This window comes from Carassius gibelio, chromosome A10, assembly GCF_023724105.1.
Source record: "Carassius gibelio isolate Cgi1373 ecotype wild population from Czech Republic chromosome A10, carGib1.2-hapl.c, whole genome shotgun sequence".
NCBI classification, from domain to species: domain Eukaryota; kingdom Metazoa; phylum Chordata; class Actinopteri; order Cypriniformes; family Cyprinidae; genus Carassius; species Carassius gibelio.
In genome coordinates, this window is record NC_068380.1 from 20,593,730 (window position 1) to 20,611,125 (window position 17,396).

The window sequence follows — 17,396 nt, forward strand, 5'->3', positions numbered from 1 at the left end:
GTCCATTTACTGAACAGCATGGACTTGTTGGAAAAGAGCAGCATGAGCATTTTTCAAAACATCTCCTTTTGTGTTCCACAGAAGATATATAATTTTCTATGCATATGTACTCCCAAAAAAAAAATCACCAAAATCATTCTTGAAGGAATAAGATTCATATCAATCTGAAAAAAAAAACCTGGCATTGCAATATTTTGCTTTTCTATTTTCTTTTAGCTATACAGGTATGTCTGTTTTTTTTTTTCAATATTGTGCAGCCCTAGTTTGCTTATATTTAAATATGGTGCATCATTCAGGATGCATCATGCCAGGTTGACAACAGCGACGCTTAATAACATTGGTTCACACATGTCTTGTAACCAAACATGATGCACCAAGTTTCAGTAAAGTGAGTACATAACAAAACTTTCATTTTTGAGTGAATTATTTTTTGAAGAAAAACTCTTATGTATGTTTTTCATTACACCCTGTTTTCTCAGCAATGCCCTGATGCTGCGTGTCAAAACAATAGCTTGTCCACACTTAAATAAAAAATCCTGCAGATAACCTCCAGCGATGTGCTCTCTAGATTAATGAACGGTGAAAATTGCGCTTTTACATTATTAACTTCTGCAACCCTGACAACCTGATTTCATTTTCTCTGCCCCTGTTAATTACAGAATATCCCCCGTCAGGCTGGAAAATGATCAAGCCATTATTAACTTATCTTTAGTCTTGTCTTCTTTTCTGCTTCATTTTAAAATGATCATTCAAAGGTGTTTTTTTCTTCTTTTTTTCTTCTTTTTTCTTCACTAAACACCATCATGATGAGACTAATTCAACTGAAATATGCAATAAACATAATTTTAACAACATTATATGTAACATACAACCATAATAAACATAACAGATAAGAAAAAAACAAGAAGAAACATAGTTATTTCAAAGAAAAAACATCAAAATCAAACAAAATTTGAAATGCCACACAGAGAATTGTGGGAACGTCTGTTCAGAAATTACCGTTAACCATTTAACAGGTCTGTACTGTAGCATTTTGACAGTTTTTTACTATTAAAATCACAGTAATTTTTTTAAAGTGCAGTTAATAATGTTTTTATCAGTCTTACTTTACAGATTCAGATTAGACCAATCCAAGTTATTATGTAACTGACTTTAAAATGTTATGACCAGTCTTGCAGAAAAAATATATTTTTCTAACTTTTAAGACTAGTCTAAGTAGTTAATGCAACTATTCCCAGGTCATATTTCACCTCAAAATAATAATAGTAAAGAAGAATAATAAAACTTTGCAAAAGGAAAAGGAAGCTTATTTTAAAAGGCTTTAAATGAAGCCTATTTATGTCATTATTTTCAGGAGAATGAACCTCATCATCTCTCCAAAATCTCATTACTGCAATGATTCAACAGAGTTTTTTTTTAATTTATTCCCAATAGTGTTTGGGGCAGTTGACAGAACGGTCACTTTCTGTGTCAGGCAAGTGCTAAGGCCTGCTCATTCCAAAAAAAACATTAGAAATATAACTATAACAATAATAAATATTAACCTCCACACCAGTGCATTATGTATTTAAGTGCTTGAGCTGTGTAAAGCAGGTTGGTTTCTGATTGGCTGTAAATGTTTTTATGGTTCAGAGAAAATAGATCTGAAAGTGATTCCAGTGATATGGTTTCTATGTGCTGTTGTTATAACTGTGATGCTTTCTTCAGTATTACAGCAATAATTGAAATCTTATAGTTGTAGGTATCGTAATAATTATTATCCTATAGTTACTGGTGTAAACGGATCTTATGTATGAATCTAAAGTTCATTAATGTAGTTTTTATGCCTGGTGTGGTTTGGTTTGCCTAATTCTCACAAAGTTTCAGCTATTCTGATCATTTTATAGTTATCGTTATAGTTAATGTCCTTGGTGTGAACGAGTCTTATATAAAAATCTTACATTTGTTGATGCACATTTTCTGTTTAGCAAAACAGAAATGTTTGGTTTTTTAGTGTTATATTGAATATTGTTGGTTTGTAAATTCTTCTGATGTAAATATATCACCAAGATAAAATGATCTGGCCGATGTAGATGACATTAAAGTAATGAGATTTTGCGTTACGGTAATGACCGCTGGAGGGAAATGTGACTAACTGTCATGAAACAAAAAAATGTAAAGAATAATGCAACAGATCCTAACGGGGCTTAAAATGGCTTCATTTTCTTAATACAAAATCGAATTGATCACTTGTTTTATTTCATTTCAGTCTGAAGTGTGACCTGGACAGATCCTTTCGTGTTTCTATATTTGCAACCTCCCTTGACGTACGAAGGAGCTCTATTTATATCACCTCAAGTATATACAGTGGCCGAATATCTCTGAAACTGACGAGCTGATGATCAAATATTTAGAAAATCCAAACACTCATTATTTCAAAAGGATTATTGAAGAGGTTATTGAAGTCAAAACGGTCTGTTTCTATAATGAGCAGCGCTCCAGTTTTCACACAGAATTGGAAGCTGATGAGAGAATGCCAGTGAAAGGATATAATTGCAGTCAGCCCTCGCTCTCTCTCTCTCTCTCTCTCTCGAACTGCCCTCGACTAATTAAAGACACTTAACTATAACGATGGCAGAGTGGGAAAATGGCACGGTGGGGTTGGTGAGCAGTGCTGGCCTGCCGTGTGACCCTCAGAGGGCGTGCTCAGAGAAATGGCGATTACGATGCGGGCGCTGAGCATCAGTGTCATGTTTCATCATCCTCAGCTCCGTCTCTGCACACAAAATGTCACAGACATCAGAGAGGGGCTTAGCTGTAAAGGGTAAAGAGATTCTATTGGTTTTGTTCCTTTGTTGTTGCTTTTCTGCAAATTCATACTCTGCCTGGACTCATTTGAATTTTGTATAAAAAAAGCAAAGATAAGCTTTGTGTTCTTTCCTGGTAGGCTGAGGCGACAGTAACGCACCAATAGGGAGAGGGCATGGAGGTAGCTCCGCCTGTGAAGAGAGCTCTCCCTTCCAACAACACCTGGCTGAGTTGAATAACACAAACGGTGGACCCTGTGCATGAACTCATTATTAATAAGAGCTACAATCTGCCTTGTGTCATAAACATCTGCAGTAGATCTCATATGTCTGCTTGGCTGCACTTATAGGTTGTTGTTTTTATACCTGTATGCATGAGGCTTTAGTTAACGTTGGTGTTTGGTCTGCAAATACCTGTTGACCATTTGTTACAGGGGCCATTTTTGGAATTTTAGCCATTTTATTTAATTAATTTAATTTATTATACACAACATGTCAAAGCACATGCTCTACCCATCTGGCCATGCCTCTGACATTCATAGCAGTTTATTTTTTCCTGAAGTCTGCATGTAACGTTAGTCTAGGCATCTCGCAGCAAAATTCGTTGTCATTTTATTTTGTGAGATATTTCCACCATCTCCGTTCTTTAGAATTAAACAGTATGGTTTAGCTTCTGTATCTTTAAGACTTCTAAATGTAAATGACCTTCGTTGTGATTGGCTAATTTTTTAGTATGTTAAACATGTATGAAAAACATCATAATAGTGTTGTCAAAAGTACCGATGTCAATACCAGTCGGTACTGAAATTTAAAAACTGAGACACAAGCATTTTGAACGTTATTAAGCAGATTCTTAAACAGCTCTGATTGGCCATTGTGTTCTCGTGCTCAACAGATATGTCTGTGATTGGCTACAGTGATCCTGGCTTCACCGAGCTCTACACACAGATTGAAAGCTGCATCTATCAGTGGATCTGTCTATGAGCAGATATATTAGGGATCTGCTGATAGACACACAATGGCCAATCAGAGCTGTTTAAGAATCTGCTCAAGAGCGCGCAAAATGTTAGCGGGAATCAAATTTTTTTACTAAATTTTAGTACCTACATTAGTACTTTTGACAACACTAGTTGTTTTTATACACCAGTTCTATATACAAGAAGTAACTTTTCAGTCAAAATTCAGCTCGGAATTTTGCATATTTTTAATCCGCCAATGAAAATAGTTCCAATAAAGAAAAATATAAAGCTTTTATTTGTGAAGTAACGCAAAAATAATCATAATAAAATAAAATAAAAAGTATGTGAGTGGCACAAAAGCAGTTTCACATTCCCGCACAAAGCATTCTCAGCTCCGCTTCAGGTCTCCCATTTCTCAGTCTCTGGTGAGAGAAACACGTGAAGAGCGATCCTGCAATTTTCTTGTTCAGCAATCTTTCAACAAACCCCCTGTTTGGTCAAGAAGAAAAAATAATCCATTGCTCAATCTTGAAAAGCTTCAAATTTGAGGACCGGAGCTAACTGTTGGTTGATGTTGTTTAGTGTTCCTGATTTTGAATTTCCTATGTGCTTTTAGGGATGTGGTGTTTACAAATGTACAGTTTGGCATTAGTTAATAAGAGACATGACGCTTACATTGCACAATCTTTATCGTGTAGCAGAAGAAGTCCAACACAGTCAAAAATGCTCTAAAATTAGAAACTGACTAGAAAGACAATTACAACAGTATTCCCTGAGCTGTGAGTGCCTCACTCAGGAAATACAACACAAATGGAGACACTTCCTCTCGAGTGTGAGGGCAGCATCACGTGCCAGCCATCTTGTAGCCGAATAGACTGTATTCTCCATCCACCCTCCTCACAAATAATTTGCAGCTAATGGATGCATTTGTGTGCTTGTTATACATCCTCCTCAAGGAATTGATGCGCTGCTGAAATTTCCCTTCTACACTGAAAACAGTCCTATAATGCGACACAGGGGCTTTTGTTTGCTTTTGTGCATTCACCACGCTGATCTTTGCTTTTAACTCAAAGATTTCGGATGTAGAAATAAGAATAGATTAGTGAAGCACTCTGTTTGGAGTACATTTGAATTTATTCCCTTTTATTGCTTCATAATGGTTGGCTTTACAGGTTTGAATTGGATATTTCAAAATATTTGCACCCAATTTTGGCATAATAGGTGGTTTCTCATCTTTGTTCAGATTCCCACTTGTCATTTTGACTGAAACTTTCATATTCATGTGTTTCAGTGGGCATCTGGAGAGCCTCCTGTTTCCGCCTCCTCGTGTTGCTTTACTACCATGAGCAGTTCCACTCCATCCACAGGTACTGTCTGTTCCTCAGCATCATTTCCATTAACAGTCTAGACACTTTTAGAGATGAAAGAGGCGATTTGACTTGGCCTTTTTGTTGAGTTATTCATGCTTGGTACCACATGAAATCAATGCCATCCCTGTTTGTTTAATAGGCATCAGTGTTCACAGTTCACACCAAATGTGTTTTCATAATCGTTTATGAACATTTAATAAACTTCCCTGCCTCTGAAATGACTTCTCTTTTCTGCTAATGTATCCAAGAGTGTACAAGTGGGACGAAATAATACTTTATTCTGATTGGTTACAGCATTGTGGAGTATAATGTTCGCTAAATGATGTTCCAACAATTGATTTAACACGTAGCAGCTGTGCTAGTCTCTCTTATCAATATTTCATGTCCATTTATTTATTTTATATGGTAAAAAGAAATCATTAATTACTTTTTAACCTTTTTTAACAGCGATAAAAAACAAACTCTTCAGTGAGCAGTGTATGGTGGTGAAATGTTTGGCGAGTGTATGAGCTGTTCAGCATCTGAATGGAGATAAAATAGAGGGTAGAATGAAATGACCCCATTTCTCTTATCCCTCTCTGTCTTTTATTTTCTCTTGGTCACTCATCCTCCCCCTGGTAAACAATAATCCTTAATATGTTGTTGTGCTTTGGAAGAGGAAACAGTGCGTCTATTGTTTTCAGAGTTTGAAGTGGAATGATCAGGGATAGCCTCCGGACAGCTTCTATATTTTGTTATTTTGCTGTTACTCATGAAAGCTGTGTAGTGATTGCTTTAAGACATGCTTTTCTATTTTAGAGATCTGATGAAATAGTTGCAAAATAAAGGGTGAACGATATTATTGGACTGATATTGGAATTGGCCGATAATGGCTTTAAATGTACATATCGGCATCGACCCGATATGGAAAATTATGCCGATATGTCTTGCCGAATAGGGTCTCTTTTCTTTAGACCATCTACAAATGTTAAATCTTAAAATAAAATGTTAGGGTTAACACTGCATCTTTCAAAGTTTTAATGTACTGTCCCAAAACCTTCATTATTGTTTATTTAATTCTAACAATTAATTTCTTGTTAAAAACTAACCAAAATGTAAATATATTGCTTATAATTTCTGCACAGGAGAGACTTGGTGTTGTTTCCAAACAAAAAGAAATATATCGGTATCAAAATGACAAAATATCGGCAGGTTGGGTATCGGCAAATATCGGCAAAAATCCAATATTGTGCATCCCTATGCAAAATGATGGCTTTAAATGTGGTCTAGCATTGAATGGCTGGTTGTATTTGCAGATGCATGTTGTGTTGTTACTAATAGAAAATAGGAACCGAGATGCAAGTTGTTTTTTTGTTTTTTTTGAAGATCAAGGTTTGTATTTCTCCTTGAAATACATCTGTTTCTGGCACTGCCCATGAATCATTGCATTTTCTTGGCATAGTCATGGTGCAGTTGATATTTTTATTGATATAATGTTTGATTTTGAGACTGAATCGCCAAAGCCAGAAGGTGTAATTAGAATGCAACGTATTTTGTAGGATTTAATGTTTAATGGTTTTGTCTAGACTGGCTGAACACCATTATTTACATAATAAATATATTAAACATATGATAAATACTAATATTATTTATATTCATTACATAATGATTCATACATTTTATAATTATATATTAAATACTTTTTTTTACATTACATTTTTTACATTATTATTATTATTTTATTTTTTGCATTATTTTACATTATTAGACCCGTGTCGACTTTGGAAGTTCCAACCAGATCTCAAGAGAAAATGCAACTATTTATCATTTTAGTGAATTGTTTGCAAATTCATGTAAATTTATACAATTTAAATTGTACAAAAATGTATCATTTGAAAAAAAAAAAAAAAAAAAAAAAAAATATATATATATTTTGTCAAATTCAAAATCTATTTCCATTCTTGTCAGTGAATAATGCGCTTTTTTCTTTTTTCAAACATTATTTTGTGAATGTTTGTGATTTACTACGAACCCTATAGTGGCTTGCTGGTCATGTCCAGTTTATCTGGTTAAAACCATCCAAACAGACCTGCCTAACCAGCTTTGTCAGGCTTGGAGATCAGCTAACCACCTTGAGTAACACTGTTTTCTTGTGCAGTGTCGGCCATTAAAATCCCTGTATTTGTCAACCGCTAATCTGAAATACCCTGTCATTAGCATTTAGTATTTAGTCAAATTAGCTCTGACACAGAATTCTACAGAATCTGTTATTGAGTCAGCTGTATCATTGTTTAGGTTTCTTGATGCGAAACGGCCTCCGCAGTACAACATGGTCGTTGCTATTCAAAACTGGAGCCATAACAAAGCCATCCAGGAGTTTTTGTGCTGATATCTTACATCAAGGTCAATATAGTACCTGCTGTTTACTGCTGATAAAAAGAGTTTTAAATCCCTTTCTCAAGTTTTGTGTTGTTTTTTCATTAACTGAGTAATAATAATTGTACCACTAGACATCTTTACTCTTGCCTGACCAATTTTGCTAAAAACATAGTAGAAGCAAGTCATGCTCATACAGCAAAAAATTTATATATATATATATATATATATATATATATATATATATATATATATATATATATATATATATATATATATATATATATATGTAAACTCAAATATACATTTAAATTTATTTTATTTGCTAATATATAGGCTATCTTTCAAAGTATATTTTAAGAAATATATTATCTACCTATATATAATTATTTGGCTATTTTTTGTATATTTTTCAAAATATAAAAAATATTATATATTTATATTTTTAAGTAATTGTTCGCTGGTATATTGGAAAAGATATTCTTGTCCCTAATAAATTATTTTCAAATTTAGCCATCTTCAAGGATCGATACTAGAAACGTTACAAAATTTAATGGAACGTTCATTTAAAGGTATGGTTGGACATTTGTCTAAGACGGTTTTGAGAATATTCAAAAGTAACATTCCCATTATGTTTGCAAAATAAAAAAACTGAATGTTCCCATTAATGCTGCCTTTAACGTCACATAACCAGCTTTAAAAGTCTTTAAACTTTAAGAAAACTGAATGAGAGAATCAGAGAATGTTCAGAAAAAAAAAGAAAAAAAAACCTTTTCATAAATTAAAGGTAATGTTAGCAAAACATTCTAGGGAACATATTTTTGTTAGCTGGGTATGAGTGATAAAATGTCTTTGTACATGTTTAAACTAGTCTTTTAAATCTCTTAAAGGGTTAGTTCGCCCAAAAATGAAAATTATGTCATTAATAACTCACCCTTATGCTGTTCCAAACATGTAAGACCTCCTTTTATCTTCGGAACACAGTTTAAGATATTTTAGATTTAGTCCGAGAGCTCTCAGTCCCTCCATTGAAGCTGTGTGTACGGTACACTGTCCATGTCCAGAAAGGTAAGAAAAACATCATCAAAGTAGTCCATGTGACATCAGGGGGTCAGTTGGAATTTTTTGAAGCATCGAAAATACATTTTGGTCCAAAAATAGCAAAAACGACGACTTTATTCAGCATTGTCTTCTCTTCCGTGTCTTTGTGAGAAAGAGTTCAAAACAAAGCAGTCTGGATATCCGGTTCGCGAACGAATCATTCAGTTCACCAAATCGAACTGAATCGTTTTAAACGGTTCGCATCTCTAATACGCATTAATCCACAAATGACTTAAGCTGTTCACTTTTTTAATGTGAACAGCTTAACCCTAACCCTTTAACCACCTCACACTAGCACTCGTCAGCCTGACCGTCTATTTTTGTCGCATCTCCAGTAGTTTTGTTGCTGTTGTTCCCATCTCCTCCCATCTCTTAATTTATTAACCACCAACCCTGGTCCGGTAGTTGCTGCTTTTTACCTGCGGCTGTAGTTTATGAACTCTTGCACATCAGAGCCTGCGATCTGAAAAGCATGTAAGACCAGATCTTTTTTCCCATGTGAAGCAAACCGTGTGTTCCAGCACATCAAGCATATGAGAGGCCAAAGGCTCGGAGTCGTTCCACCTTGCAAACACATGCACACTTGATTGCTGTCTACTGGGACCACTCTGCCTGAACAATACAAGAGCATTTCTGCTCTGTCAAACCTGACATTCCCCCTCTTGCTCCAGGCAAAGTTGACAGTGCAGCCCATAACTATGATCTGATCAGACATGTCTGACGGGGCTCTGGGTGTAACCAGTCTTTATCAAACTGAACACTACTCCATTCTTACTCTAGTGCATAATGGCTCATAAATGTTCTGACTTTTCATTGAAAGTGGTTGTGACAAAGCAACAGGCAGGTGGAACGGCACAAAGGTAATGCTTGTGGTGAAGGACGGCATTCCAGGAATGTCAGCTGTGGGAATTGTTGATGGGAAGTCACAGAGAGCTCGGTTGCCAACTGCATTCTGTGAATTCTGTGGTGTCCTAGCAACAGTTTTACTGTAGTGGGATTTGACCGTGCATCGCTGAGTTGACTGTGACAGCGAGGAAAAGATTCTTCTCTAGTCTCTTGGGTGATGTGTAGACAAATATCAAGGAGAACGGATGCTTTCTACAAACAGATAATGCTGCTTCAGTGCTGGAGAAATCCTGCCATTTGCAGAGCTACTTCCTCATGCTGTTTTGGCTTTGTTCAAAATTTGTCTACTTTTTTTGGAGTTGTTTGTGTAGTATAATGAAAACTCTTCATGCAAACTAAAAAGCAAATTTATCCTCATTCTTACTCTAGACAGAATGAATTGTAATTCTGAGCAGTTTGAACCAACTTTAACCAGTCCCATATAATAGAATGTGAAAAGAAGAAGCTTGTAGTTGTAATGTCATTAGGTCGAGACCATGGCTTAGCGGTTAGCATATGTACCCTGACTCATGAGGGAGAACAATTCTGGCTCATTTCCTGTTGTCTTAATACTGTTTTGTTAGTTTAAAAAGTTGGCAAAAAGATTGTAAAAAATTGTCATTAAACAAACAAACTCTGTTTTTTATTTTAATATATTTTATTTCATTTTAGTTTTCCTGTAGCTCAATTGGTAGAGCATTGCGCTTTCAAGTGCAAGGTTGGGGGTTCGATTCCCCAGGAACACATGATAGGTAAAAATGTGTTAGCCTGAATGCATTGTATGTCGCTTTGGTTAAAAGCGTCTGCTAAATGCACACATTTAATTTAAAGTTAATTAAAAATATTATTTGTTTCTGTGATGCAAAGCAATTAACCAAATGTGTATTGTACGTAACTGTGTAATTTTACAAATTATCATCAAGTTTTCCTTAAAAACAGAATCATTTGGCAATATTTGCAATGGGTAATTTTTTAACATTTTGGTCACACTTTAGTTACGGATCAGTTCTCACTCTCAGCTAACTATGAATTTTGCCTCAAATTTGCTGCTTATTAATATAGATCTATAACCTATATGGTCATGCAGAATAAGGCATTAATATGTGCTTTATAAACATTAATAAACAGCCAATATGCTGGTAATATGCATGCTCATAAACAATTAGTTAATAGTGATACCTGGTCCCTAAATTAAAATGTTGCCGAGTTGTTTTAGCATGCATAAGTAATGTACGAAATGTATCTTTTTTCCCACAATCCATTCTGCACATTGAGTTTACGTATGACCAGTGAATTTCCAAGATCCTTTACTCATTTCCTCTTGAAAAGCCTGTGGCATATTCGATCCAGGGATGGTTCCTTTAATCACATTAAACACACAATACGATTTGTTAATGGCACAATGAGATGAATCGCCATGGTGAAGCCAGATGCCTCGAGAGGTCATGTGTGTGGTCACCATGGTAACACAGGGTCATTGGAAAAGTGGGCCAATCATCTTTCTGCTCTCCTGGTGCCTGCTGTGTCTCTAGGACACATAAGAGTCTCATCCATGCATCATAAATAAAAATCCATGGTTGCAGTAGGTTCAGTTATAATAAAGCATAATTGAGCTTAATTTATACTTGCATGTTTAATATGTAGAATGAGCCTCCAGGGAAGAAAACCACAGACTAAGAGCTATTCAACAGCAGTTTATAGGTATTACATTTTAGTAAAAAAATCAGCGTGTTGTGTTTGCTCGTCCTTTTCTGCAGTATGTGAAAATATCATGGACACAATCTGCCTGTGCTCTAAAGGGATTACCTCGTTTCTTTTCTCAGTTTGCTAGCTCTCTGCATGTGGTAGGCTACTGCCTCCGCCTGCATTGAGTTATTCCACTGGAGATGTTGTTTTGTTGCCTGTCTAATCAGACCCATGCTCTGTGTGTTAACATTAGATGTCTTGCAGATGCATGCTTGTTTTTCATTATCCATATCGCTTTCGACTGAATCTGCAGGGTCTGGACTAAGACAGAGCTCATTAGTATTAAATAAGGGCTTGTATTTGTAGCAGTCTGACTAGGCAGGACATCATTGGAACACTGATTATATTGTATCTGCTTGTACAGGAATCAGTATGTGTATACATGGTTTAAGCATGCATACCTTTTTTTAAAAATCAAATTGCATGATGTTGAGTACGAAACCAACACTTATGGTTTTGAATACTTTAAACACTTGTTGACACCAGCTTGTGAAAGACACCTAGAGACAGACACCAGAAGGCCATCACTCATTATAGGAACCCCTTTAGGCTTACACATTGTTTGATGCCTGTTGCTTTGCTCAAGTTTGTTTTCTCGCTGTAAATCCCTTCTCTGGAGTGAATTATCACTAGATCCCCTCGGCAGTGATTCATTTTAACAGCTGAAAATCACACACTACAATTGTTCGACTCTTATTGGTTGTCTAGTCACATGGGTACTTCTTTTATGTCATTGCTACATCATAAACTATGAACTAGGAGGAAGGGATGGGGTCACTGTGGGGGTCTGTGAGGAGTGGGTCTAGATCTCTGGACTGAGAGGGAAAGATCAGACCACGGTTCTTGACTGTGAGGAGCTAGATCACTAGTCTGTAAAGGGCAGGTCTTGATCACTGTGCTGACCAGTGAGTCGAGGGTCTGGATCGCTGTATTGAGCCTATTCATTTTTTTCAATTGTGGCTGGATGTCCTGCTGATGGCAGCACTTTGTCTTCTGTGCACTGCTGTGCCTCCTCTCATCGGCAGGCTTATCTTTGGAAAGAGAGAGTGTATCAATGCGTGAGAGAGAGAGAGAGAGATCTCACTTTCACTCATGCTCGTGCACTACTGCATTCATCATGGAGAATTTGGTACCTACACATAGAGAAATTGAGGAACGTGTGAGGTTTTTTATAATTATTGCTCATGCGTGACCTACCAATGACTAGACAAACACATAACAGGAGAGTCTAACAATGCAGCAATTTCTGCACATTCATTGGTTTCACTTCCAAAATGACTTGAGGTTACTTTAGGGTGACGTGTGCAACTTTTCAGAGCTAAAATGCTTTCTCCTATCCCAGATTAATGTTAAGTTTAAGAAACCCATTGGTATGTTGACGTCTGTCATCATCTGGCTGTTTAGCTAACATTGGGAATTTGGTTTGGTTTGCCCACTGTAGGCTGTAATATGTTAGGAAGACAAATGTAAACACATTCTAACATCTTTTCATTTTGCACCCGACACTGATTGCTTTGATGCCGTTATCTGCAATCAATCAAATTCAAGCAGTGCATGGGCTTGAAAGAAGATGAAAGCTGTTGAAGTGTTGAAAGCTGAGGTAGGCACTCCGCCACGGTCTGTCTCTGTTAAACCTGTCACCAGCCTGTGATGTGCCCCTGGACATAGCCAAGTGCCAAACGCCCCACAGTGGGTGCCATTTGGAGTCTTGACCGGCTACAGTGGTCTGCTTAATCCTGAAAGAGGCTTGTCGTATTGTTTCAAGGGGAATCGTCAGAGAAGCTGGCCACTACTGTCGTATTGTCTGTTTCGTCTTTCTGCTCATGTCTGTCTGTCTGCTGTATCTTAACCTTCATTGAAGGCACTTTGTGAGGCCAAAACGTTGCAAAATATTTTGTAGCGGTGACATTTTTATTGTCAGTTAATCAATGATAATTGTGTTCGGTGTCTGACGGGTCTTGCTTTTGTGATGTCCATGTACATCAATGCTAGTTTTGGCATTTGGAAAACTGGTAAAATCAAAAAATTAAAATCTGTCTCTTTCTTTTTCCTTTCTGGCAGCTAATGGCACTGACAGTAAAACGTATAAAGGAGAACGATCTCCTTGTGGCCCTTCCCGCGTCCTCCACGTCCGCAAAGTTCCCATCGAAGTGTCTGAGGCAGAGGTCATCTCACTAGGAGTCCCTTTCGGCAAAGTCACCAACCTGTTGATGCTTAAAGGGAAAAACCAAGTAGGTGATGCATTGAACTGGAAACACATCACTGCCCTTTCTTTCAGCTCTGTAAGGATTTTGCAGCATGACCATTGGATCACTGGGCATTTGAGAAACACGGATGGGTTTGAAATGTGCCTTTTGAGATTCTCGAACCTCACCTTTCGCATACATGTTGGTTTAGCAGTGAAATTTCTGAATTAAATTGCATTAATAAGATCAGAGAAAAGCAGCATACATATTCTCACTGTTAAACCTCTGTGTGGATCATCACTGTGTAACATGATTTAGGAAATGGAGGATTACTTCCTCAGAGGGGACAATGTTGTGTCTCTGGGATTGTTTTGGACATAAAAAATGAAGGTTATTAAGATTTATTTTAGGCTATTAAGCATATTCTCAGTAAAACAAATCTTATTTTGATTTTAAAAAAGCTATATGATATAATTTAATTTATAAATGTCAACATCATTTTACGTAATTTTAAATAAAATTAGAGTATAAAAACGTTTCACTGAGGAAAATTATTGGATGCTCCTTCATTGCATATATACACTGAACAAAGTTATAAATGCAACACTTTTGTTTCGATGTACACAAAAGTCCTATTTCTCTTAAATCTGTCTAAATCTGTGTTTGTGAGCACTTCTACTTTGCCGAGATAATCCATCCACCTCACAGGTGTGGCATATCAAGATGCTGATTAGACAGCATGATTATTGCACAGTTGTGTCTTAGGCTGGCCACAATAAAAGCCCTTCTCTAAAATGTGCAGTTTTATCGCTCAGCACAATGCCACAGATGTCGCAAGTTTTGAGGGAGCGTGCACTTGGCATGCTGACTGCAGGAATGTCCATCAGAGCTGTTGCCTGTGAATTGAATGTTCATTTCTCTACCATAAGCCATCTCCAAAGGAGTTTCAGAGAATTTGCCAGTTCATCTAACCAGCCTTACAACCGCAGACCACGTGTAACCACACCAGCCCAGTACCTCCACATCCAGGATCTTCTTTTGAAATATCATCCAGACATTTTTTTGTCATGAGACCCACTACAATAAGAACCACCATCATAAAATAATCATTTTTTCTGTATTTTTCCTTTATAAGGGATGGTAAGGACAAGGGTCCAGATCTGTTTTTCACTTCATAAGTGATGGCCAGTGATAAAAACTGAAGTGTGCATCTTTTCAAACACATCAAGGTCCATCTAATAACAGAAGCCCTGCAAAAACACGGCAGTCTCCCGCTTCCACTCGAGTGTCTTTCATATTCAAATAGAAACTGGCATATTCAGACAAGAAAAGACCGGCAGACAGATTTATAATGCCCCTGTTGCATAATTAGTTGTTTGCTGCTTGATTTGATTGGGGCTTCAAAAGATTCTATTATTGTCAGATTTTGCATCTATTTCACACCTTGCTTGATGAGGTCAGAATAATTATTAGAGGTATTGCTCATGCTTATGGATGGTGTTTTTAAACTAAATCTTGAATCGTTTGTGCTACAGTCATCATTAAGCTTGTTCTATCATCCATTCATAAGTGCAGAGCAGCACTTATTCTTCTTTACCTCAATTTTTTTAGCCCACTTATTTTAATTTAATTTGAGTGTTGCATTGAAACAGAATAGAAAAAAGTTGGATTAACTGACACCACATATGTGCAATTATCTGAATGCTGTTGTTATCAGGGTTGAGCACTTACAGTATGTCTCTCTTTGCACTGCAGGCTTTTATAGAAATGGCTTCTGAAGAAGCAGCAATCACCATGGTCAACTACTACACCACAGCCACACCCCATGTCCGCAACCAGCCCGTCTACATCCAGTACTCCAACCACCGTGAGCTCAAGACTGATAATCTGCTCAATCAGGGGGTGAGAATTACTGTCTCTCCAAACACTTTCAAATACCTCTTTCACTAGCATAGAAAGGTTAATGTCAGATAGTGTTATCCAAGATTATAGAAAAGCATAATTTAATAGTAATTGAGTTTAAATGCATTTGTCAGGTTCTTAAGGCACGGTCACATTTATTTTTACTTCGGTGTTTTATTAGGAATCTGCATGATCATGAGTTCTGTGTGAGGATGAAAAAGCTCCCATGCAGATTTCGCATGGTCACACAAATTTGTTGTATTCACCATCAGAAAGCTGCTTGGTTTGAAAGTGACGTCTGTGTGAGCTGTGCTTCATATATGGCTATACTATTGACAATGGTGCTCTTTTATTCACAGAATTTCTCAGAAATTTGACCCCACCTGTACCTTTTGTATTCATATTAGTTTTTTCATGTTATTTTTTTAGTCTAGTGTACCAATCAGTAAAAAGTAATAAAAAAATTAAACCTTGAATATGATATTTTACTCACGTAAAAAAAATCAAAAATCAAAAATCTTTTTTTGTTCCAGCTATCAGCTATCTTGGAATAATTTTTGGGTTTCTACAGCATGATGAGACCATTTGGCGTACATTTTGTATTCATATTGTTTAAAGAAACGGTTCTTTTTTTTACTGTAATAGTCAAGTCAAGTAACTTTTATTTATATAGTGCTTTAAACAAAAAAGATTGCGTCAAAGCAACTGAACAACATTAATTAGGAAAACAGTGTGTCAATAAAGCAAAATGACAGTTAAAGGCGGTTCACCATTGAATTCAATGATGTCATAATAGTGTTTGTAATAGTGTTTGATAAAATGACTAGCCATCCGTAAAAAGTAATAAAATATTTCCCTACAGCCTGAATACATGTACTCAATACTTAGTACTCAATAATAATAATAATAGTAATAAAACTTCAAAAATGTTTCAAGGTAATTTTTGTCTAGATATGTCAGCCTGAAACAACCTTGCTGTGTCATAAATTGGCAAAGAAAAAGAAACTTTCTGAAAACAAAACTATCTGGTCTTGTTTATAGTTGGAAAGTGCTCCACTTTGTGTGACAGGCTGATGAAGCTCTAGCATTAAACCTAACCCTAACATTATTTATCTTGCTGTCTTTTTACGAACTCAGAATGGCATCTCTGCATATTTAGTGCCTCCTTTATACTTTTGCTGTACCCAGAGCTATTAGTTTTACAGTATGTAAAACGGCTCATTACAGAGTCATTTGCTGAGAGTGCATTTTAGCGCCAGGGGAATCAGGCGTACCCACGATTGCAGATTGAGGTGAATTTGTGTGTACTTGGTGTGAGTGTAAAGTTTTAGAAGAGTTAATGTCAGGTCAGAAAGTTAACCCTGTACGTCTCATTTGTAGAGGGCTCAGGCTGCTCTGCAAGCTGTCAATGCAGTGCATTCTGGGAATATGAGTCTCTCTGGGACTGCGACAGCCAGTGACGGTGGAATGATGCCTGGACAAAGTCCTGTGCTTCGTATCATCGTAGAGAATCTCTACTACCCAGTGTCTCTAGAAGTGCTACACCAGGTAAGACTACACTATACCAAAATGTTATGATTCTTTCATATGACGTTTGTCATTGATCTCAAGGGGTCTGGGAATTGGCACTGATTCCTGATGCAGTTCAGAATCACAAACTTTTGATTCAATTTTTATTTGATTCCAACTTTGATTTGTTTTAATATCTGGGAATATCTTGATTCAGTTTGATATTTGGTATTATTTCTGTTATAATATCAGCATGGTTTTTCAGTTACATCACCGTGCAATCAATACATCAAGTAATCATGACAACTTTTTTTGCTTTCTGCTATATATCAAGCGGGATATTTACATTCTAATCTCAAATACTTATTACCTCATTCATTTGCTTGCACTGTTTTCAGTGTTAAATATGTACAGTTCCTACTTTATCAACTATCGACCTTGTAAGTTACCTTTCCACAAGGTCAAAGTGGAAGGAAACACTGGTGTTCAAAGAATTCTTGTAGTCCAGTCATGTGGGACTCAAAAGTTGAAATGTAATGTTGGAAGCCAGCACCGAAGTTTTTTCCTGGTTTCAGTGGGTCACAAAGATGGTTTCCG

General features: G+C 36.6%; 1 protein-coding gene across 7 annotated transcripts in view; it reads left to right on the plus strand.

Annotated features, from left to right (window-relative positions):
• Positions 1–17,396, plus strand: part of LOC128021523 (polypyrimidine tract-binding protein 3) — a 59,279-nt gene that overhangs the window by 20,708 nt on the left and 21,175 nt on the right. For 4 of the 7 annotated variants that reach the window (XM_052608784.1, XM_052608783.1, XM_052608785.1 and 1 more), the window contains exons 2-5: positions 5,037–5,112; positions 13,264–13,433; positions 15,144–15,290; positions 16,671–16,838. In XM_052608784.1, the coding sequence (XP_052464744.1) occupies positions 5,088–5,112; positions 13,264–13,433; positions 15,144–15,290; positions 16,671–16,838 (510 nt within the window). In that variant the 5' untranslated portion in view covers positions 5,037–5,087. The remainder of the gene's footprint in view (positions 1–5,036; positions 5,113–13,263; positions 13,434–15,143; positions 15,291–16,670; positions 16,839–17,396) is intronic. The other 3 variants (XM_052608788.1, XM_052608789.1, XM_052608787.1) reach the window with 2 other exon arrangements.